Here is a 22,582-nt window from a genome sequence, read left to right as displayed (position 1 = left end):
AATTAAAATGAATTGTTTCTCACAGGATTTTCCAAGTTGATGTATGTGCAAGTTTAAGCTAAATTGGTCTAACCTTCTTGTGCAGACAAGCCTTGGGCTACGTGGTTGGAAATCAGGAGTGACATCAATCCATTAGGTGTAATGTAAGTAAGTGGAGTTGGCATAAGAGGTGAAAGCTTCAGTCGTTGAATCAAGCCTGTAAGAAGTAATTAGAAACAAGATGAGGTTTGAATGAAGCTTTTGAATAAAGGGGAACCAGTTGCATTAGTAAGAACACAAGAGTCACGTAATTACATTCTTCACTTGTGTGTGAGAAACCAGTAAGCACTAGGTTGAAAACACTGGAGTCTGAAGCTAAGATGCTTTTGGAGCCTCTTGGGAAAGAAATTAAAATAGGCCAACTGATGAGAGGAAATAGTTGGCTTAAAAAAAAAAAAAAAAAGGTAGTATGAGTGTTTCATGATTCTCTCGAACACAGAAGTGCGTATACTACTGCAAATATGCGTGTGTTTGTGTATCACATCTTTGGATATCTGCTTATCTTAAAATCATCTTTCATATATAAAAATCTAGTTGGTCATTTGGTCACATTACCACATTGGTCACAGACACCTTGCCTTCCAAAATCATCCTCCTCTATGTGGAAGGCTTTCTGTAGTCTTTCTCTGTTTCTTCACTAAAAACTGCATAATACACTCTGCTTTCACCTAATTCTTTGCTTCTGGAGAATACCCTATTCTCCAGAAAAGAACCCTAGAACCCTATTGGTTTTCTGAGCCGATGAGTACTTGTAATATATTTTTCAATTTATGACAATAATATGTCTTTTGGTTTTGCAAGGAAGTGTATTTTAGGTTAGGCACTGCCCCTTCTAGTGATTCTCTTAATTTCTTGGTGATTGCATGGAATCAAAACAGCAAGCAAAAATTAAATAAAGCACAACTAGCAATATTAACAGCTTTCCTCCTTTGCAGCATACGTTTCAAGGTATGCTTTGTTTTCCGTGCCATTTCCATTTGCAGTCTGGGGTGGGACACTTCTTTTAAAACAAGAAACATCGAACAAACAAAAACAGATCAAAAAAATAAGATAGTGGAAGCTGTATTTTCAGGATGTCCTTGTAGGTCGTGCTTTGGATAAACTTGTTTCAGGATGCTTCTAAATTCAAAAGTAATGCAGATTTAACTGAATGTGAGGATGATTTAAAACTTCTTTACCACACTTATTTCTTGAAGTTTTGGAGAAAGATTGTACCCTCAAAAACAAATAACTGTCCTAAATTTTCTGAGCTCATGTAGGTTGGACTTACACTATCATAGGTATTTGGAAAGCTGGCTTATGAATTATTGTTAATTGAAAATAAACATGATACATTAGAATGAAATCTTTCTAAGTAAAATTATACAGGTAGGGAGAATAATAGAAAATACTATTTATTGATTTGGCAACAATAATAATAAATTTGTGGTTTGTCATCCAGTTTTCTTAAAGCTCTTGTTTTATCAGAGGTAATAGCAGAAATCATAAGGAACTGTTAGAATGGGCAGATCTGGTGATAAAGTGGTAAATAAGGAGGTGAGGTATTTAAAAAATAATCCAGTATAGGCAAATTTGGTGTGTGTGATAAAACATTACATCTGTAAGAATTAGTTCTAGAAAAGGTGCTATAGTTTGTGCTTTTGAGCTTTGGAATGTCCTTTTTAGCATCTTCTATGGACATTATAAGAGAACTCAAATTCAGAGGAAGTTCAACTAAGTGATTACATATAGTGCAATGTTTTCATTGCAATTTAATCCTTGTGTCATCCAGAAGGCTATGTCAATTTAAGATAATAAAATTAATGATGCTGTTGTGACAGTATTGTATGAGGCAATTACTTCAGTCTTGTGTCTATGAAGACCTGAATGAAGGCAAGCAAATGTATCTTTTTACTTAAGTGGAGTTTAACTGTCCTGGTTATGCTTTAGGTAAGTGTATATTAGGGAAAGCTGGCTATAATATAGATGCCTTTTAAGATTATGCTAATTCAGTCGTAATTATGTGTGGGACTGAACTCTGCTTTCCTCAGTTAGACTTTGATGTTTAATTTTGAAATTTGGAAGGAAATATTTAAGTTCGGTGTTGGGCTTATGCATGCTGAACAACTTTAGCACTATTGGTGTTGATATACTGTGATGGTAGGATCAAGTTTTACAAATGTATTTTATAAATTATATGTGAAACATCATTTTAAAGCTAGTACATTACCAAATATGCAGTTTTTGTTACTGAAGATAATTTTAAAGAAATGTTAAAAAAATGGGTGCCATCTCATCCAGAAAATAGCCCAAATCTTCTTGCAATTGAATATAATATTTTATATTTAATATTTGAGTTATAGTATTGCCCAGGAGCTCCACATGCTAGGCAACTGTAACAAAACAAGTCTTTTCTGCATATGGCTTACAACTGAGTTACAAAACAAACGATAAATGTTCTACGATAGGCACATACAAGGAGAATGGGAACTGTGAGAGAGAATTACGGCATCTGTGAACACTGCACCCAACGGGAATTTCTACACAAAATGTGAGAAGGGGCAGAAAGTATCTTGTAATACTTTTTTTTTTTTTTTTTTTTTTTAATTGCAGCACAGGAGTAAGCATGTAGCAGGTCAGTAAAGTGAGCCTCAAGGTGAAGACCATAAAATCACTAGCAGGGGGAAAGTGCAGATTCTGCATCATGTTCATGTATAGAACTGTTTTATAGGACTGAGACTATAGACGTATATAGATTATTTAATCTGTGAGTGGGTTTTCAGCTCCTTGTAGCTTTACGTTTCATGTAGTGATTACATTATCATTTTAGGATAAAGATGATATGTGGAATGCCAGTAAATTTATTTAGTGGAGTTGGTAAAGCTATTTGCAACAGGATTTTATTAAAAATACATTAAAATAGCCTTAAAGCGATTAAATTACCTGTGCATTTAAGGTAAACTGGATTATTTTAAATTGGAATTTCCCCTATAAGTAAATTTCTTTAACCTTTGAGGGGGGAAAAAAAAGCCCAAACATTTTAAAACCTTGAAATATTTGTTTTTGCATTGGTTGCATTATTAGTAACATTTCAAGGGAATTACTTTACACAGGTTGATATCAACACTAACAACTAATCACAGCAGGGATCCTTTATGATCCAAATAATGTTCTGATATCCTTCACAAACCAACGTAAAGGTATTTAAATGCCTAAATTATTTAAATCTTACAACTCAAGTGAGAATGACAATAAAGGATTCCTTAAGCCTGTCTGACTTTTCTAACCTAAATGTATAATGTACTTTTAATTTAATTCTGGGTTTCTAACGTTTCTTCTTTTGTCATGAAATGCTTCATTTGAACTAGAATGAAGTAAAATAATTGCTCCGGAGACTGGTCGTGCTTTTAGCGTCCATCGTTTTTTTTTGTCTAATGCTGCATTAACTCTGCAGGGAATTTTACCTGATCATTCATCTACACAACAACAATCTCTCTCTGTGTAGAAACAGTAACGTAGCCACTTCAGCACACGAAGTTTTATCTTGTGTGTGTTGCTTATATTCAGACTGGCTTGTAATTCCCTTTAAACGAGTTCAATATTGCTTCATAGCTGGTCTTACAGTAGTAAGAATGCTTTTTTCAGAAAACAAAGGTAGAAAGGAGAGAATACAGTAAGAATTTTACCATTATACATTATTTTTTAATTACTTCTTGTATTTGTGTCTTTTCTAAGCCAGACAGTTTAAGTCCTCCTGTCTACCTGGAATTATTCAGTTGCTGGAAAGAGCCGTGAAGGTCTGTGTAGAAGAACTATATGGGCTTGCTTCTGTGGTGTCTTTTGGCTTCAAGCTGTAGGAACACGAATATCTTGTTTAATTGAAAGTCCAAGACTTCCCGTAGATCTCCAGATGCCATATCCAAGAACATTTAGAATAGGACTGAATATACTTGAACTGAAGAAATTGAAACATCCATTTATATTTGATATTCAGTGTGCATCTGTTAACTGAAATAGTGTTCACTGATACGATTATGCTGTTTTACTCACCAGATTATTCAGTGAGTTGTGTGGTTCTGGTCAGATGAAAACTAAGAATTTTCTAAAAGAGTTTTTAATACTGTTTTAAGTTTTAAAGATATTTCTCCGTTATTTTATATTTGTGTCATATAATCCCTGCTGAGTTAATGTTGAAGCACTGGGTCACACTGTTTCTTTTATATTAAAAAATAATAAATTCAATTCACATTGTTTGCCATTGAAATATAGTGATAATCAGAGGAGACAAAAATACTGCTTTTAATGTGTCAGCAAATTTGGCTGTGTATGTAGAATCATAGAATGTCCTGAGTTGGAAGGGATCCACCAGGATCATCAAGTCCAACTCCTGTCCCTATGTATGACAACCCCACAGTTCACACCATGTGTCTGAGGGCATTGTCCAGTCTCTGCTTGAACACTGTCAGGCTTGGGGCTGTGACACCTCCCTGGGGAGCCTGTTCCAGTGCTCCAGCACCCTCTGGGGGAAGAACCTTTTCCTAATGTCCAACCTGAACCTCCCCTGGCACATCTTCCTGCCATTCCCTTGGGTTCTGTTGTTAATCACCAGAGAGAAGAGCTCAGTGCCTGCCCTTCCTCCTCCCCTTGTGAGGAAGCTGTAGCCACGAGGTCTCCCCCCGGTCTCCTCTTCTCCAGGTTGAACAAACCGCGTGACTTCAGCCACTCCTCATACGGCTTCCCCTCCAAACCCTTCTCAACTTCATGGTCCTTCTCTGGACACCCTCCAGTAGCTTTATATTCTTTTTACCCTGTGTTGCCCAGACCTGCACACAGTGCTCCAGGTGAGGCTGCACCAGTGCAGAACAGAGCAGGACAATCACCTCCCTGCCCGGCTGGCAATGCTGTGCTGGATGCACCCAGGACACGGTTGCCCTCTTGGCTGCCAGGGACACTGTTGGCTCAGTGTATGTAGAAACGTGTATGTAGGAACAGTTAGAAGTGGGGAGGGGTGTCTACTTGTACCTTTACTCTTCTTTTTTTTTTTCACTTTCTTCTTCATCTGAGGCTTAAAATACAAGGAATGTCTGCAGTCTTGTCTTAGCATTCTTACTTAGATCATCAAGGGTTTTGTTTTTTTTTAATAATAACAGATAACTTAATTTTAAAGAAGCAGTGCAGTCTTTTCAGGGCCAAGAACTTCCCCAAATTTGGCACTATGCTGTGATGAGGTGTACTGCCCTCATTTGCTGTGGTATACTTCTTACTGTCAGAGCAGGAGATAAGTTCCTCTCTGAAGGTTTTTGAAAAAGAAAAGATGTTTAGGCCTCCCATAAAGACCCTGTCTGTCATGGCTGATCCATTGTTAGAGGAACAGGAACCACTGAGTCTCTCATTCCATGTCTTTCCTTCCAGAGTTTGCAGAGGCTTTCTCAAACATGATAGGAATATCACATCTGTTTGTTTGTTTTACTAGTCTCTTTTAGTTGACAAGGATGAGCGCAAAACTGAACAAAAATAAATTCTAGAATTGCAGGGACCGCATCTGTTTTCTCACATTCTCATCCATGGATGTGGCTTTTTACAGCCATAACTTTGTTTTTAAATTAGATCTGCTACTTTTCACGGATATTTTCAAAAATCTCAGTTCTGAGCTATTAATGAGGAACAGGTTCAAAAGTGATGTGTAATTTTGGTTTTAACTCTGTCTTGGGGCAGGCTGAATCATCAGTGACAGAAACTTGTGTTCAACCAGAATCCTGCAGCAGACACCATCTGCTTTTCATCCTACAGCTAAGAGAACGAAACCTTACTATATACTTGGATGGGGAGTTGAAAAGGGTTCATATGCACCTGACACTAATCTTGCTTGAAAGATTTTTTTTTTTTTAAGCTGCTTACAGACATGAAATTTCACAGTAGAGTTTTAAATAAGACTTTGGATCCTAAAGAATGACTCCTGCCTTTGCATACCCATATTTGCCCTCTTATAGTAATGAGTGTGGCTTATTACCCAGGGCAGAGCATTCTACTTTTACATCCCAGTCCGTAGTTATCCTCCTCCAGAAACCCCTTACCTATTAGGCAATTACAGAAGATCATATGCTTCATGTAGGAGGGCTAAGGAAAGTACTCTAGAATTTGGAGGAAGAAGCTTGTGTCCTGGAGGAAAAAAAAAAATGGGGGGGTTGGAGGAGGGGAGGTTTTACTATTTTAGACTTCATCTGATCTGATATCTTCTGTCAAAAAATACAGGAGGTGATTTTCTCAAACAGCCCTTCATTCAGTTTCAGTCTGTTTCATGACTCTCAGCATTAAGAACACATACTATCATTTTAATCTCTAGTGTATGTGATTAGAGTAGGACAAATCATTAGCAACACAAGATCTTTCCACTTGATATCTGTAGCTGTGGAAACAAAATAAAAGCAAGTTTGAAGACATGATGCATCCAAATATATCCTTGTCCAGAAGATTAGTTGATCAAAGGCATTTTAAATCAAGATATCTTATTAGTTTTGCACTATGTCTTACCAGTCATTCAGTCAGTTGGACTTTTAATGAGTTACAAGAACGGTGTTTCATCCTATCAAAGTAGAATTCAAAGCACTCCTGATGATTTCGAAATTGGTGAAAGCTTAACAGGTTTTTATCTCTGCAGCTGACAATGTCATGTTTTAATTAAACCCAACAACAGCAATAGACTTGATTTTCAGTTCTGGCATGTACCTAAGCCTGTGCTATGTGCTGGTGTTTTAAAACCTTATTTATATTAAGTTTTAATTAGTTGTTCTACCAAACATCAAATGTTAGTGTGTGCTGTGGCCTGTCATCCATTTTACCTGCAATGGTGTGGTGGTTTTGCACCTTCATATATATGGAAAATATATGGCTGTACTCTTTATGCTTGTTGGATGCATGAGGAGCAGAGGCATTCATTAAATAAAAAACATACATATGTCAGAAGAGTGGAATTACAGACTGTCAGGTTATCATGGATACTATTTTATCTGTTCAATGGGATTACACAGCACAGGCTTTTACAGACATTACCTGAAAAAAGAAATACTGCTTTTCACCTTTGGGAAAAGAAACTGTGAAATGGTAGATGGTGATGCCAAAACAACCACAAGCCATAACAGCTTTCTCTTTCTCTCGAGCAACACTGTAGCAGATTTCCTGGGCAGGTGCTGTAGGTAGTCTTAGAAAAAGTCCATGTCAAGCTGATACTTGGTGGAGAGCAAAATCGCATTACAGGTTTGCCTCCAATATTGAAATGTCCAGTGTTCCAGGAAATTTGAGTTCACCTTCATCAAGGGGTGTCGCACCAGGGGATCCGTTTTACACATACAGAATTTCTGGTATGATATACAAGACAAAAGCTATTATAGCTAGAATTGTCTCAAGAGGATAGGAAGCTAACGTAGTTTCTCTGAGTTTCATGAATTTCTTATTCAACTCCTAGACATACCAGCCACAGGGAATGAATGACAGTAGGAAATTAACTGTACCCAAATCTGAAATTGTATGATCTGAAAGCCCATATGTTTGCTGCTTTGGATGTTGGTATCAAATTACACCTTACAGCTAGATGAAATTCTACACATTGATAGAAGAAACAAAGTTATTTTTTTAAGGTAATCTTAACCCTACCAGTAAAGCAAATTATTAGTTTGGTATGTTCCACAAAACTTTTTGCTTTAGTCCAAGGCTTACTATTTTATGTTGGATCATGTTGAATTTGTCTTACGTTCCATTAGTTAGGCTTCCTGTTGGTACTAAGTCAGCCTTTGATATAAAAAAACTCTTAAAAATATTTGTGTCCTTAGCTACCAGAAAGAGATTGCACTCCTGCATATGGGAACTTGATACCGATTGTGTGAATCTTAACCATGAAGCCCTGTGTTCTATAGAATTGCACTTGGAGCAATTAAATCAGTTACTATTGCATTAACCAGAAGGTAGTAAGCTTACAGCCTCTTCTGAATAGTATTTTTATGTAACTCCACAAATGTTAAGATCCCAACTTAAAAATATTTTTCCAAAGTTTCCCCAGACTTCTGTTTAAAACAGTCCTATCATAATAACTAATCAGTTCTGGAAAAGTAGAAAATTAACTTAATAGACATTTCAGTCAGGCAGAAGATCCTTTCAGACCATCTTTCTATCTGTCTCAGTAACCTCTCCAGTGCTTCACAGGGTCAAACTATCTTCTTCTAAAGACTATGCAAATAAATCACTGTGTAATAAGTATTAATCTTGTATCATATGGTTGAACTCAGGAAGACTGCACTAAATGTTTTAGAATGGATTCTCTGGTATGCTGAATGTGAGGACTACAGTGGTTTTTTTTAAGTGAAGGCTTAGGGCACGTCTCCAGGCAGAAGGCATTGCAAAATAGTATAGCAGTAGCTGTTCTTATGAGCTTTACATAGACAGATTTATCTGTGTTATGAGAGCTTTTTTTTTTCTCTGCTTAGCTTAATCCGCATCACTCTTAGCCTGAAATAAGAGGGTTTACACAGAAAGCTATTATGGAACATCAGTTACTTCCTCTGTGGATGTAAACCTTCTATAGACAGAGGTATAGAGAGATGCTATAAGCAGTCTGCATGGAAACTTGGGAGCCTGGATCTTAGCAATGGATAGAATGATTGATTCTCAGTATTAAATATATATATTACAGGTAACAGTACCTGAATTTCATGACAAGAAGGTAGTTCATTAGAATTCACTCTAAAAGAAAAAAAACCCCTAATATTACCAATGTAATAAAACTAAAGACTGTGGAAATTTTTGTACATGGTGAAGTGGCCGAATCTGTCTAACAGTTCTGAAATCAGGACAGATTTGAGCATTACTTTTGATTAGAGAATAATTATTTGAAACTAGTTTCAAAACTGCTAGCAGTGAGAAGTTGTACATCCCAAAGGTACAGCTTGAAGGCCATGGCATTTGAGAATGGGACATCTTCCTAGTAGTGCAAATCTCTTTCCCGGCTTGTTGTCGGCATATATTTGCACCAGTGTCCTATTTGTCTTTTTCAGTGCACTGAGGCTACTGGAGGAATGGGGATCTCTTATGCATCTCCTAGTTGTGTTGTCTACATTTGTCTCTTAGGTATTAACTGTCACTTATTATACACGTTGCTGATTTGGAAACAGTTCCTAATCCAATTTCCTATTAATACATGTTTATAACATGAAGGAAAGCAACAAGAGAGACTAAAGGACTTAGCACCAATACACTCTAATGTGATGGTAAGGACACTTTCCAGAAAAAAGATGGGTTCGTCACCTTAGCAAGAAGCAAGAATTGCAGCCTGCCTTGCACATTCAGAGCTACTATTTGAGCTACTGGATTTTTAATGAGTTAGCAGTGATACATATTTTAGCAATTGTTTGTTTCCACATGTGACAGTTTCTGGATACATGTCATTTCAGCCTGATCTACATTCTGAGAGAGAAAGAGAAGAGAGTATTAGGAACAAAACCAAAGATAAAAAATTTATTTCTGGGCTTTTTGTGGACATTTGAGTAGAACAAGGCAAGGTATGTGGAAAGAAAAATAATTAAAGAATTAAAAATATAAATTAGTGTTTGGGGGGCGTTTTTGTTTGTTTGTTTTGTGGTTTTTGTTGTTGTTGTTTTTTGTTGTTGTTGTCTAGGGTTTTTAATTATTTAATATTAAGTTAAATATTTTTAATAGTTTTGATACCAGTGGATTCTGGCTAATGCATGACATCTGAAGCTTGGATAATGGAGTAACCAAAGATTAATCTCCGCATTTGTGCAAGACTTCTGTCTTCCGTGAACATTTGTCTTATTAACATACAAGCAGAGTGTTTCAGATTTATTTGTGGTGCATTCTACTGATTGAGTAGGATGAACCAGCCTATCTTATGTTTTGGTAGATAGCTGTCATGCCTCTGCATGGTAATTTGTTTAACACTGACTCTGAATTCCTTTCTGCACAAGAAGATTCTTGCCTAAAGAATACAGGAAGAACCTATTTTCTCATATTTTGTATGATGTTCTTTACTTTCAATCTGAAGCCTTTTTCTTGACTCAGTTAAATTATTTTCCCCTCTCCTGCTTCCTTCCAGAATTTAAAGGATTGGAGATAGGTAAGATTAGGTATCCAGCAAATTGAGGTATCTGCTTTGATTTCTAGATATGCTGAGCAGTTCCCAGTGGCAAAGGATCCTGTATGGAACCTAAGGAGGAACATACCCTAGAGGATGATCGTCTAAAGCATTTAGGGGTCCCCACTAATTGTAGAAACTCCCAATCATACTTTGATTTGTAGACTTTTTTCTCTCCTTTCCACTGCAGAAATATCTTACTAGGATTTAATTCTGGTCACGTTCATAGAAAGGAAATCTATGTCAGTTTTTCTTAGCTAGGGATCTGTGGCCTGCAGCTCTTCCTGCTTTTTCCTGTTCTGTCTCTCTGGTCTCTTCCCTCATTTCCCATATTTAATCTTATTTTTGTCTAGTGCACTTGGTTTCCTAATAAAATAAGGCAGATCTAATCCTTGTGTCATAATTTCTGAATAGTAACTTGTGAAGCTCTAATCAATTTCAGCCACACTTGACAGTGAGGCAGAAGTCCCAAAGATAATCAAGTTTCTGCAGTCTTCTGTTAAGGCAGCAGTTAGGGGAATGAGACCCAAATTAGCACTTCATTGATTTGTTGGACCTTACCTTTCATATTCTTCAGCTGTGCAAGCATCACCATGGAGAGCTTTTCTGCCAATACAGTATGGAGGCATGAACATTGGTTTTAAAGGCCTGGTCATAGAATTATAGAATGGTTTGAGTTGGAAGGGCCCTTTAAAGATCATCTAGTCCAACCCCCCTGCAATGAGCAGGGACATCTTCAGCTAGATCAGGCTGCTCAGAGCCCCATTCAGTCTGGGCTTGAATGTCTCCAGGGATGGAGCATCTACCACCACTCTGGGCAACCTGTGCCAGTGTTTCACCACCTGTATTGTAAAAAATGTCTTCCTCCTGAATCTAGCCTGAATCTCCCCTCTTTCAGTTTAAAACAATTACCGCTTGTCCTGTTTTAACAGGCCCTGCTAAGAAGTTTGTCCCCATCTTTCTTACAAGCACCCTTTAAGTACTAGAAGGCCATAATAAGGTCTCCCCGGAGCCTTCTCCAGGCTGAACAGCCCCAACTCTCTCAGCCTGTCCTCACAGCAGAGCTGTTCCAGCCCTCTGATCATTTTTGTGGCCTCCTCTGGCCCCTCTGCAAAGAGGTCCATGTCTTTCCTGTACTGTGGGCTTCGGAGCTGGACACAGGACTCCAGGTGGGGTCTCATCAGAGCAGAGGGGCAGAATCACCTCCCTTGACCTCCTGGCCATCCTTCCTCTGAGGCAGCTCCTGGACTGCAAGTGCACATTGCTGGCTCATGTCCAGCTTTTCATCCATCAGTACCCCCAAGCCCTTCTTTGCAGGGCTGCTCTCAATCCCTTCATCCCCCAGCCTGTGTTGATACCAAGGGTTCCTCTGACCCAGGTGCAGGACCTTGCACTTGGCCTTGCTCAATCCCATGAGGTTCACATGACCCAGCGTCTTGAGCCTGTGCAGATGTCGTGGTTTAGTGCCAGCTGGCAACTAAGTACCCTGTGGCCACTTGCTCATTCTTCCACTTCCTCCCCCTGGTGGGATGGGGAGAAGAATTGGGGAAAAAAAGCTAAAATTTGTGGGTTGGGATAAAAATAGTTTAACAGAACAGCAAAGGGAAGAGATAAACAACAACAATAGTAATAATAAAAGAATATACAAAGTGAGGAATTCACAATGCAATGCTCACCATGTGGAAAAAACTATGCTCAGCCTACACCCAAGCAGTGACTCCCTCCCCTAGCCAGCTCCCCAGTTACATACTGAGCATGGTGTCACACATTATGGAATATCCCTTTTCCGTAGTTTGGGTGAGCTGTCCTGGCCCGTGTCCCCTCCCAGCTTCCTGTGAAAATTAACTCTGTCCCAGCCGAACCTAGGACATTATCCACCCATTATTCTATACTATCATGTCCAGATCCTACATTTTCCTACTGATGACCACTTTTCCTGTCATGTGTGTATATATATGTGTACACACAGAGATCATTCCCTTAATCTATGGCTTACGGATAGGAATCAGGGAGTCTTGATTGGTGTGGTGTTGCCGCTGATGCACCGTCGTGGTACTAATTGGCACATGCTGTTGTTTGACCCTCAGCAGCCCCACAAGAGAAGGGTCCTCTGAGAGACTGGGCAAGGCAAACAGCTGTTTAATGTCCTCTGTCTCCAAGGCTGCTATACCAAAAGCTCACCAGTACCCTTTTGGGTCCTTGAAATACCCTCTCCTGAGGCAGTCTGTCCAAGTGATGCATGTGGCCTCTGGGACAGTCACAATGGGGTGCTTTTGCCAGTCTTTCCCAGTGAGATTCACTTCAGTTTCCAGTACAGTTATTAGCTGTTGGGATCCCCCTGCCACTCCATAAATACAGATGGGTTCTGTCCCATGGCATTAAGGTGCACTGTGCACCAGAGCCTTGTGGGTCTGATGTGCTAGATCATCAAATCCACACAGTCCAATAAACCCAGCTGTCCATTTCTTCCAGCTGGCTGGTGGCAGGACCTCTCTAGTCCTGGTCATAGGATGCATTGCTTGCTTCTTGTAGTAGTTAATCTGAAGTCCCTTCAAGATGATTAGAGGTAAAATCAGCCTTTTTACACTGTCTGGGGAACTGCCTGCTGGAACCTGGAGTGGTATTTTCCCTAGAGAAATTCCCTTTTGTGATTGTTTTTCCTTGCAACTCATGTACTCTTGCTTCTAGGGTCTAGGTAGATTTTCCATCCCACTTCCTCATGTCCTCTCTGTGGTCATGCAAGTAAAAACACAGGGTACCTTTTTGTATGTACTCTCCGTATACTCTCTCTTGAGCCAAGGAATGCTTGCTTCTAATACCTGAGATGCTGGTCCATACAGGTGGGGAGCAGAACTTACCCTCAGATTGCTAGAACTCTCAGGACAGTTTCTCAAACAGCACATCTGGCATTTTTCCACAGCTGAGATGAAGGTCCATGGGGAGGAAAAGAGACTTCCTTCGTATTGCTGGAGTTGGCCAGCCCAGTTAATCCACCATTTGTCCCTCACTTTCTTTACAGGACATTTCTACCAATTAGTTTGCATATGATGGTGGGGCACTCTGTGGAAACTTCCGTCACATGGCTTGTGTGCATTGGACTTCATCTGGATCTGTGGATAATTGCTTATTATTGAGGTCATTATGAATCATCTCCAGGATGGCTAATTCCCTCAAGTACTGATTACCTCTCTCCATGGTGGTCCACTTGCCTAGGTGATGTGTAGCATCTTCCTTGAAGGGATACCTTTCTTTCACATCTGACAGAAGTCATCTCCAGGGGCTTGTGTCTTCCAGTTGCCTTGTCACTGCCTGCTGCCCTAGACAGGGATTCCACCTGCTTGGCTTCTCTAACATCTAATTCCAAGCTACTGGCCCCATTATCCCAGCATTGGAACAGCCAGGCAACAACATGCTTGCCTGGATGGCATCTGAAATTTTTTCACGTATCTCACACCTCACTCAGGGATAGGGACCAGGTGATTATCTCTGGTTCTGCCTCTTCCTTCTGGTCTTGTGATGACCCTGGTTTCTCTTAATCTCTCACTAAGTGAGAGTGAGTGATTTTTTAATGTATTTCTTCTGTATAGGGGGACTGGTAATGGCACAGGTTGGTTCTGTAGTTTAGCTGCAGTGTCTGTTGCCTAGGTGTGAGTAGCCACAATGCCTGTCACTGGGGCTGGAGTTTAGCACAACAGTGGGTCGCCACAGTGTCTTTCTGTATGTTGTCCCTCTTTTCTTTCTGAGGGTGCTGCATAACATCATGCAGTGTTTGGTATTATAATAACTGGTGGCACACTTTTACATACGTACCTTACTGACTCCATCCTTGTAGACATTTCAGTGCAATAAGCTCTCAAGAGGTGCACTGCTTGTCTCCAAAACAGCCTGGTGAAAACTACAGCAATTGCTGAAAAAGAAGAGCTTAAAAAACTTGCCCTATTTCGTGGGTTTTTTTACGCTGTTTTTGTTCTCTCCATTGGTTTTGTTCTTGTGCGCCGTGCTGCATGCTTCTCTGCTATTTAGTGCTTTCATGCTTCTTATTCCGGTGTGCGTGATTTCCTGATTCATCAAATACCCTTTCACTGTCCTCATTATCCAAATATGTAGATATTACAGGTGCACACTGCCTGTCTTACTTATTGCCTGTGATGATTCATTTTGCTGGAGACAGTGCAGTGAGTACTAATTTTGTCTCCTTCAAGAATAGTGGCTCATAGTAATAGGAGTATTGGCTCAGGACATTTCTTAGCACTTAGACTGGGCAGCTGACTGTCAGTGTTGGGGAGGTGTGATGAGGAGCCACACAGCAACTTCCTTGGGACACACCATTACGAATCACTGATGTTCCCTGTCCTTGATACCTTTGGACAGTCGTTGATGTGGAGCACATGTGGCACTCAATGCTGAGTCGCCTGCCATAGCAGAAGCAGCAGAAAGTGAAACTAGTTTTCAGCTAGACGAGGAAAATGCTTACAAGCACAGTGACTAAAAGATTATAAAAAGGCAAGGAATTACTGTTGTTCATTTTCATATTTTAAGCAGCATGTGTTCTTTTTTTTTGCCATTAGCATATGTATATTAAAGATGCATTACATAGTATTTTCTATATATAGCTATAGGTATTACATATATACATATGTATATATCTATCTGAATTGTTAATTTTGACCTGAGATCTCCCCTGATATATTTTGAGGCTATGGATAAGATACACTGCGTATTCAAATAAGTTTGAGTTTCTCCCCTCCCCCATCCCCCGCTTCTTGCGGAGTTGCTCCTATGGCCTCTTTACACGTGGAGCTGAGATCTGCTGAGTACTCAACCAAATCACGTAGAAGTGCAGCCGTCGGCAACACAAATACCACGTTCCCGACGACTGGGTCTGCGTTCGCAACCCCGCTTCTGCTCCGTGGGCGGCGACACGCCGCTCGCCGCCCAGGCACAGCGAGTGCGCGGCCGCCGCTGTCACAGGAGGCCGGGCCGGGGCGCCGCTTCGCCCCTCCGCCCCTCGCCTGTGGCAGCTTCTGGAGGTTTCTCTGTGTTCTCCGGTGCGTGGCTGAGGCGAAGGCGCCCCGTTTCCCGCCGGCCGGGACTGAGGAGCCCGCGTTTTGTCGCCCCCAGGCTCCTGACGGTGTGGGACGTACCGCGGAAAGGCTGAGGGCGGCGGCGCCGGCGGGCCCGAGGCGGCCCGGGCGGGCGGAGGCGTGCCGAGGCGTGCCCGGCGCTAGGACCCAGGAGGACGCGAGGCGGCTCTCCGGGCCGGATTACGAATTCGCCGTGACGCAGTCTGCTCGGCGCGGAGCGTAGCGGGCGGCGCCGGGAGCAGGTCGGTGTCGTTCGTTTGTCCGTTCGGTGGCGGGGCTGGGCGGTTGGTGGGGTGCGCGTTGCGGGGACCGGAGCCAGAGTGGGCCGGGCGCCGCCATGCCCCCTCCCTCCGGCCTTCCTTCCTTTCCGCCCTCCCCCGGCCTGGGCCCTGCCGCGCAGCTAACCGCGGCCGCCTCTTGTGTTTTCCAGCGAGCCAAGATGGAGTATGAGTGGAAGCCCGACGAGCAGGGGCTCCAGCAGATCCTGCAGCTGCTCAAGGAGTCCCAGTCCCCGGACACGACCACGCAGAGAGCCGTTCAACAAGTATCCTTAGCCGAGGCCTGCACCGCGCGGGCGCTGGGGAGGCCGGGGGTGGCGGGCGGGGGCAGCGCGGCCTGCGCGGCAGCGGCGGCCAGGCCTGCCCGCAGAGCCGCTACCGCGCGGTGGGCCGAGCCTCCGCCGAAGCGGGCGGCCGTGGCGCGGCGTTTGAACCGCCGAGGCGGCCTGAGGGCCGCGGGGCCGCCTTCCCCGGCGGGGGCCCGGGCACCTGTTGCGAGCGCGGAGCCAAGGGCCTGTTTTGGTTCTGATTTTCTTTTGTTGTTTTTTTTTGTGTGTGGTTTTCTCCCTCCCCCCCCTTTTTTTTTTCTTTTTTTTTTTTTTTTTTTTTTCCTCTCAAAGCCCAGGCTCTGGCGCGGCTCCGCCGGTATCTGCCGCTTTCCCGGGTTCCGCCAGGCTGGGCCGCCGCCAGCCCCCAGTGGCGGCGGGGCGGGAGCGCGGCCCTCGCCCCGGCAGATCGCGCCGAGGGGCTGGGGGTGTCGCCCGGGCCGCTGGGCTGAGCGGGCGGCGCGGGGTACGCGTCGCCCCTGCGACACAGTGGGGGCCTCCCGACGTAATCCGGCGGTGGGATTCGAGGCGAAAGCCGTAGCCGGTGGGGGGAGTGCTCCTGGCAGAGCCGCTGCCTGCACGCCCTCGCTGGCCTGCTGGCTCAGATACTGCGCATCTTGCTGCGTTGTGAGGATGTTTCTGCTTGCTTAGAAGCCTGAACATTAAAATTAGTTAAAATTCACGGAAATCTACTGCTTGTGGCCTCTCGTGCTGCTTTTCAGCGCATTTGATGTTAGTGTTATGGATTTAGGTTTGGTTTTTTCTTTTTTACGCCCCTAAATCTCTCTTGATTGCAGAAGTGGTGAAAAAGCAAGGTTTTAAGGAACAAAGATTGAGAGAGTAGAATTTTAAATTAAGACTAATAGAAGCATGGGTCCTGAGAAGTAAAGCCTTCATCTACTGTCTTCTGCTTCTTGAGCTAACCATAGTGCTTTAAAATATCTAGAAGTCCTGAAATTCTATGAAGGATTTAAGCTTATCGTCTTGATCCCTTTTTATTTAAGGCATTTGCTGGAAGGTCTTCACAGTAAGCAACAGAGTTTATTTCTGTAGGTAAGAAAATTGTGTGTGTTATTTATGTTATTTTAAGAGTTTAGCTTAAAGCCAAATTTGCTCCACTCCTAAGCTTTTGTAACAGATGCAGTCAATCTTAGGAAGGCTTTTGCTCTTATCTGAAAGGTGAAGGTAGTTTTCATCTCGATACATCTTGTTTTTGCAGCTATGTTTCAGTTTTTTAAGATGCTATGTCTTCCTTTGACAAATCCTAAACACAAGCGTCTTAAGTAATGTGTTCTAATAATGTCCCAGACTTAAGGTGGTGTTAAAAAGACATAAGTGTTTATAACAACTTTGTGAAGATGAGTAGAAACTGACTGAATAAGGTGGTGTTAACTGGTGTTTGAAGTTTATCTTAAATGGTAGTGGTAACTAACTCCTTGGTGTGCTGAGAAACCTGGGCTTTCAAGAAGGTCTTGATATTTTGGCCTGTAAAGGTTAGAGAAGTGGCATGTTTTTACCATTGTATTTTACATCATTTGGGGAAAGTGTTCTATTACAGCTTGACAGGTCATGTCCTGTGATTTAAATATATATATACACACATATATAGAGTGAGATACGTCCTTTGAGACTGTTTCCACAAAAAAATTGCAATGGCTCTGTAAGTTTTTAGAAGATATCACTGTGTTGAATTTGTCGTGCTCTTTGTTTACAACGCTGTTTTGGCACGTTTGGGTGCTTAGGAGTCAAATGTAACAAACCAGGGACTACAGGTTAGCCAAAACCCTTTGTTAACAAAGTTATGAATTGGTAAGGCTTCAGATATTTTTCAGATTAAGATATTAGATATTTCTTGGACTAAAATAGAAAAAATTAAAATGGATGAAGATGTTGTATAGAAAATATGGCCTACAAGCTATTATTTGATTCCTAGACCCATTAAGTATTTTCTCGTTAAGTTCTTGTAAGCTCGCTTCTGCTGCCGCTTCCTGTGTGATCCATTGTAATTCACAGTTGTTAGTAATGTTCAACTGACTGTTGGTGATTACGTTTCTGAAGCTTGGAGACGGAAGAAAATAAATTTGAAAAGTGTTGCCTTACTTCTTGGATGTTCCTGAAAGAACTCTTTGGCTTGGCGCCTTTGACAGCAATCTTTTGATGTGTGAATTTTCATTTCTAGAGGCCACGTAGAGTGTTCTGTATTATTTTCACTTGCCTTGACCATCCTCCTGTTTATATTTCATCTCCTCTGTGTTTCACAGCAAAGGACTGTGCAGCTGTGATGAGGCTTCACTAACAAAGTTACTACTTGATGCAAACAGCCTAAATAGCTAAAAATCAAGTTGCTTGAGTTTGTGATTGAAACACTAGTGGTTGACCATTGGAAAGAAATGGATCCTTTGGAACTGGAAGTGGTTTACTGGGCCATACAGTCCTAACATATGTGTATTTGGCTAAGGTTTAGCTACTTGGAATGTTTAGAGATTCAACTAAACAGCAAGTAAAGTAAATGATTACAGAGCAAGTAATCTTCTAAAAATCATTTTTTGTTAAGTGTCTTGATCATTTGCCATACTGATATCTAGTAGGTTTAGTAACTTAGAGGTGACACTGCATTGACCTAAAATATTGTTTAGCAATGTACCTACCTATGAGAACAGGATACAAAGAGAATGCCAGATCACAGCTCTAGCCAAACAGTGGCAGAATACAGGGAAATATGAGGCAAAGTAGTGACAAATTTGGGGAAAAACAACTACATACCTTCACAGCTGTTCAGAAATATAACCATTCTTCCTGCAGTTAATGAGCCTTTTGTTGTGTGGTTTTGTTTTATGAGACCATGGATAAGCATGCAGTTCTTGGTATAACTATCTGTGCATTTACAGTTAAGCAGATTCCTATTGCTGAAAGCTGAGGCTGTGGCTAGTTAGCATCATAAAGAAATGTATGTCCAATATTAAAATGAGTAGGTTGCCAAAATCATAATAGCTGTTGTATTTTAATGTTGAAATGCTTTTATTCATTGTGGAGGAGAAAAAAAGGTGTATTACGGGATTGTGTCTTGGTGGATTCCATAGGTTTGGCAAGCTTCTGAGAGCAAACATTGAAATCCAAAACTGACAGAGGAAGTTGGGGGGTTTTGTGTGTGGTGCCTTTTTTTTTTTTTTTTTTTTACTGTCTTTACAAATATTTTTAAGGATCTGTTAATTTTTATGTCTCTCCCTGGATTTTTTTTTCCAGATTTCACCGTAAGTAAAAGCTGTTGCTTTAGTAAGAAAATAATATAAACTTTTTTAAGATTGTTAATTTTCTGTATATTGTGAGCTTATAGTCACAGCTGGTTGAAGTGAGGTAGCAGTACATAACTCATTTAATATTTGTATCCAAGAAGCTGTAAGTGCTGTGTGTGAAGATTCAACTTTCCTTAACAATTTCTCTCTTCAGAAACTAGAACAACTCAATCAGTATCCCGATTTCAACAACTACCTGATTTTTGTTCTTACAAAGTTGAAGTCTGAAGGTAAGTTCTTGAGATACTGGCTGTTTTATTCTACCTTTTTTTTTTCTCTTTTAAAAAAACTTATTTATTTAGCTTGAAAGAAGTAAGAAACTGATGCCTATGGTCAATTTGCTGTTTGTTTTCACTCCATAGTCAAGTAGAACTCACCCTGTCAGTGGTCTTCTTGGGAAAAAAAAATCTGATAATTTAGTGGTCCCTGTAGTTTCAGGCTTGGAATATATTCCATTCTATATGTCCTATGAAATCTTCCCCTAAATGTTGGAGTGTCGTATTTCTATCAGACTGCCATGAAATTGTGGACTAAGTTTAATTAATCTTAACTATACATCTTATAAAACATGATGCTAAATTCAGTTATGGTAATGATCTCCCTAGTAAGGAGACTGTTAAATATCTTGAAGATCACATACTGGAGTTGTCCAAAGATGAGGTCTGTCAACTTTCATTCTGAAGTCTTAATTCTAGTAAAATGCAGTTAGAAAACAACTGACTGCTCACACTTGTCTTAATCTTATAGACATTAGTCCATATGGCATACTGTGTAGCCTCTACCAGTTGGTAAATTCAGAAAGTTCTTCAGCAATGATCAGGGTGTGTGAAAGATTGTCTATGCTGTGTATTACAGCTGCTGATTTGTGAGGTCTTTGACAGTGAAATAAATTTGTTTCAATTTGGTTTGGCACATATGGGTTCTTTACTTTTGTTTGTATTTGATATGTTATACTTGGACTCGATGATTCTGAGGGTCTCTTCCAACCAAAATGATTCTATGATTGTTTGAGTTGTTTTCTGTTGTGCTTTTTTGGTTTTGTTTGTTTCTTTTTCCTAGTGCACTGCTACCAGTGCTTTTTCTGCCTTTCACCTCTGGATTTCTGGATGTTTGCTTTTTTCACTTTTAATTAGATTTTAGTTGCATGGGATCTTGTAGTGTTCAAAGAATCAGCAAGAATGTTTATCTTAAGTTTTAACTAGTGTTTAAGTTGTATTGTCAGCTTACTTCAGAAGGAAGGAAACAGAGAGGAGGAAGAAAGTATGTTTTGATATTTGAGGGCTAGAGTACATCCCAGTGGTTTTGTGTGTTCTATGTAGGAAGCCTCCTGACAATTTGTGAGGCCTTTGGGGGAGTTTCTCAAGGTTGAAAGAGAGTTTTGAAGTCCTGAATCAGCCAGGATATTACATTCTTGAGCAAGGTGTCAGTGTAGATACGCCATGTGCTTTATACTATTAGCATAAAAATAAAAAACACAGTTTCCAGTAGTAGAAGGTTGTCCCACTACTTTTATTCTTTCTTTTTTTCTTCTTCTCCACCAACCTCACCCTCAAAGTATATTTTCTAACCCTCCCTTACTTGCTAATTTCCCCTTCTATGTTCTGTTTACCACTTAAGGTTCTAGATATTGATATGTGTTTAGCGATGTGTCATAATCTCTCTTCCCAACAGATCCCCTTAGGATATCCAGTAGTTGTCTTTGACCCTTTTTAATGTTTACACACATCAATCTGTTCTGAATGGGATGAAGAGGAGGAGATGTTAACTATTGCAAAATGGTTTTATAAAGATTTTTTTATCTGAGAAAAAAAAAAATAGGATCTGTTGGGTTGAGGAGACAAGCAAGTTGGGGAGAAGTAGCAAGTTAACTTAGAAGAGGAGGTGTTTAGTATCAGGTTGCACTAATACCTCTCACAGGTACATCACGTCTTTTGTGAGATGGCTGAGAAGCAGCTGTTCCTTCAGAAATGCTCTTGTCCCGCATCAGTGATATTTTTAGAGCCATAGTATTTATCCAAAGCAACTATTTTTTAACTTCATATTTCTAGTTCAGGAAACTTGCAGAGTGTTGAAGATGCCATAACTGAGTCTGATGTTGGTGCTTTTCATAGTATTTGCCAAGTTCTAAATATCCTTTTACCTTGCTTGGGTAGAATTAATGAGGGACAATGAAAGGCATTTGCTTTGAATCCAACCAACAGCCCTCCATGGTCCCGCATTAGCCCTGCCAAAACAAGGTAAAGAGACCGTTAGAACTGCTATTCCATAGCTATGATACTGTTCCATCCTCTTTTGGACCAGTAGTTGAAAATGTGATGGACTCATCAGATAGATAATTGTCTTTGGTACAACTGGGGAAGTATTCTTTCCCCTCCTGAAGAGGGTTCAGTTGGAAGTTTGTCCCACAGGCTTGCCAAGTTTGCTAGCTGGGGGGAAAAAATTGTATGCTTTATACAACAGACAAAAGCATAGATACCCATACTTCTGGAAGTTCACATTTTTGTTACGGCCGTATCGTCCCAGTGGAAGGAGCCATGAAAGTAAGCTTCTAAGGTCACTGACAGCTTATTCCATGGAAGTTAACATGTTTTGATGGTGCATGAGAAAAAGAGCTTGGTTGATAGCAGGTGGGACTAACCTTTGATTCCATTTTTGCCACTGTTGAAACCACTGCTGAGAAAACTATGCCTAAAGATTCATTTAGGTGACAGCTCTTCAGTGTGGGAATTCTGTAATGGTTGATTTAAATGTTTGCTAAATATCCTTGTTTCACTGCAACGGACATTGTACCAAATTGTCTTTGGCCTGAGTCTTATGCCTCTGCACGCAAATGATTTTGCAGGCAAACTGGCTGTTTCACCGATGCCTGCTGCTTCTGTGTCTGAATGCTTGTGACTTGCTAGTTTTAGGTCTATTGTGGAACTCCTACACATATGAGGTGGTTTTCTTGGTTTTGTTTTTAAATTCTATGAGCCTTGTTAAGCTGTCAAAGTTTGTTAAGCTTGGGTGTTCCTGGAAAGAGGTGTTGCTCTGCTGCCATTTCTTCAGTGAAAATACTTGGCCTGGCTTGCAGCTATGGCACATGCATACTCTAGATACAAGAGTTTTTCTTTTAACTAGTGTGCATGTCTAGAAATAGTGTTGTGAATCTGGATTAACCCCAGTGTTACCAGTGTCAAAGAATATAAAAAGAATGTCAAGGAAGCAGCATTCAGTCCTGGAAGTCATAAAGCAAGCAGATGGAATAAAATATGATCCCAAGTCATTAAAGATTGAAATTTAGGCCTCTAGAATGTAGTTATCAAAAGGCATAGTGCTCAGCGATCTTCTTGAGTTGAGTGAGATGGAGTCTAGATTAACTGAAAAATATCTGAATGAAAGAAGCTGGCTTTTACTAATTTATCTGTCAATGATAATATTACTCAGATGATCTGTTAGTACA

General features: G+C 40.8%; 1 protein-coding gene across 3 annotated transcripts in view; it reads left to right on the top strand.

Moving 5' to 3' along the window:
- TNPO1 (transportin 1) overlaps positions 1–22,582 on the top strand; it is an 80,656-nt gene that overhangs the window by 3,676 nt on the left and 54,398 nt on the right. Inside the window, exons 1-3 of one of the 3 annotated variants that reach the window (XM_082075278.1) lie at positions 15,342–15,485; positions 15,674–15,787; positions 19,295–19,370. In XM_082075278.1, coding sequence (XP_081931404.1) covers positions 15,683–15,787; positions 19,295–19,370 — 181 coding nt within the window. In that variant the 5' untranslated portion in view covers positions 15,342–15,485; positions 15,674–15,682. Of the gene's footprint in view, positions 1–15,341; positions 15,486–15,542; positions 15,788–19,294; positions 19,371–22,582 lie in introns of those variants that run through there. The other 2 variants (XM_082075277.1, XM_082075276.1) reach the window with 2 other exon arrangements.

The sequence above is a fragment of the Streptopelia decaocto genome (assembly GCF_964273445.1).
Source record: "Streptopelia decaocto genome assembly, chromosome: Z".
NCBI classification, from domain to species: domain Eukaryota; kingdom Metazoa; phylum Chordata; class Aves; order Columbiformes; family Columbidae; genus Streptopelia; species Streptopelia decaocto.
The sequence above is the reverse complement of the archived record's forward strand: the minus strand, read 5'-3'. Positions and strand labels throughout refer to the sequence as shown.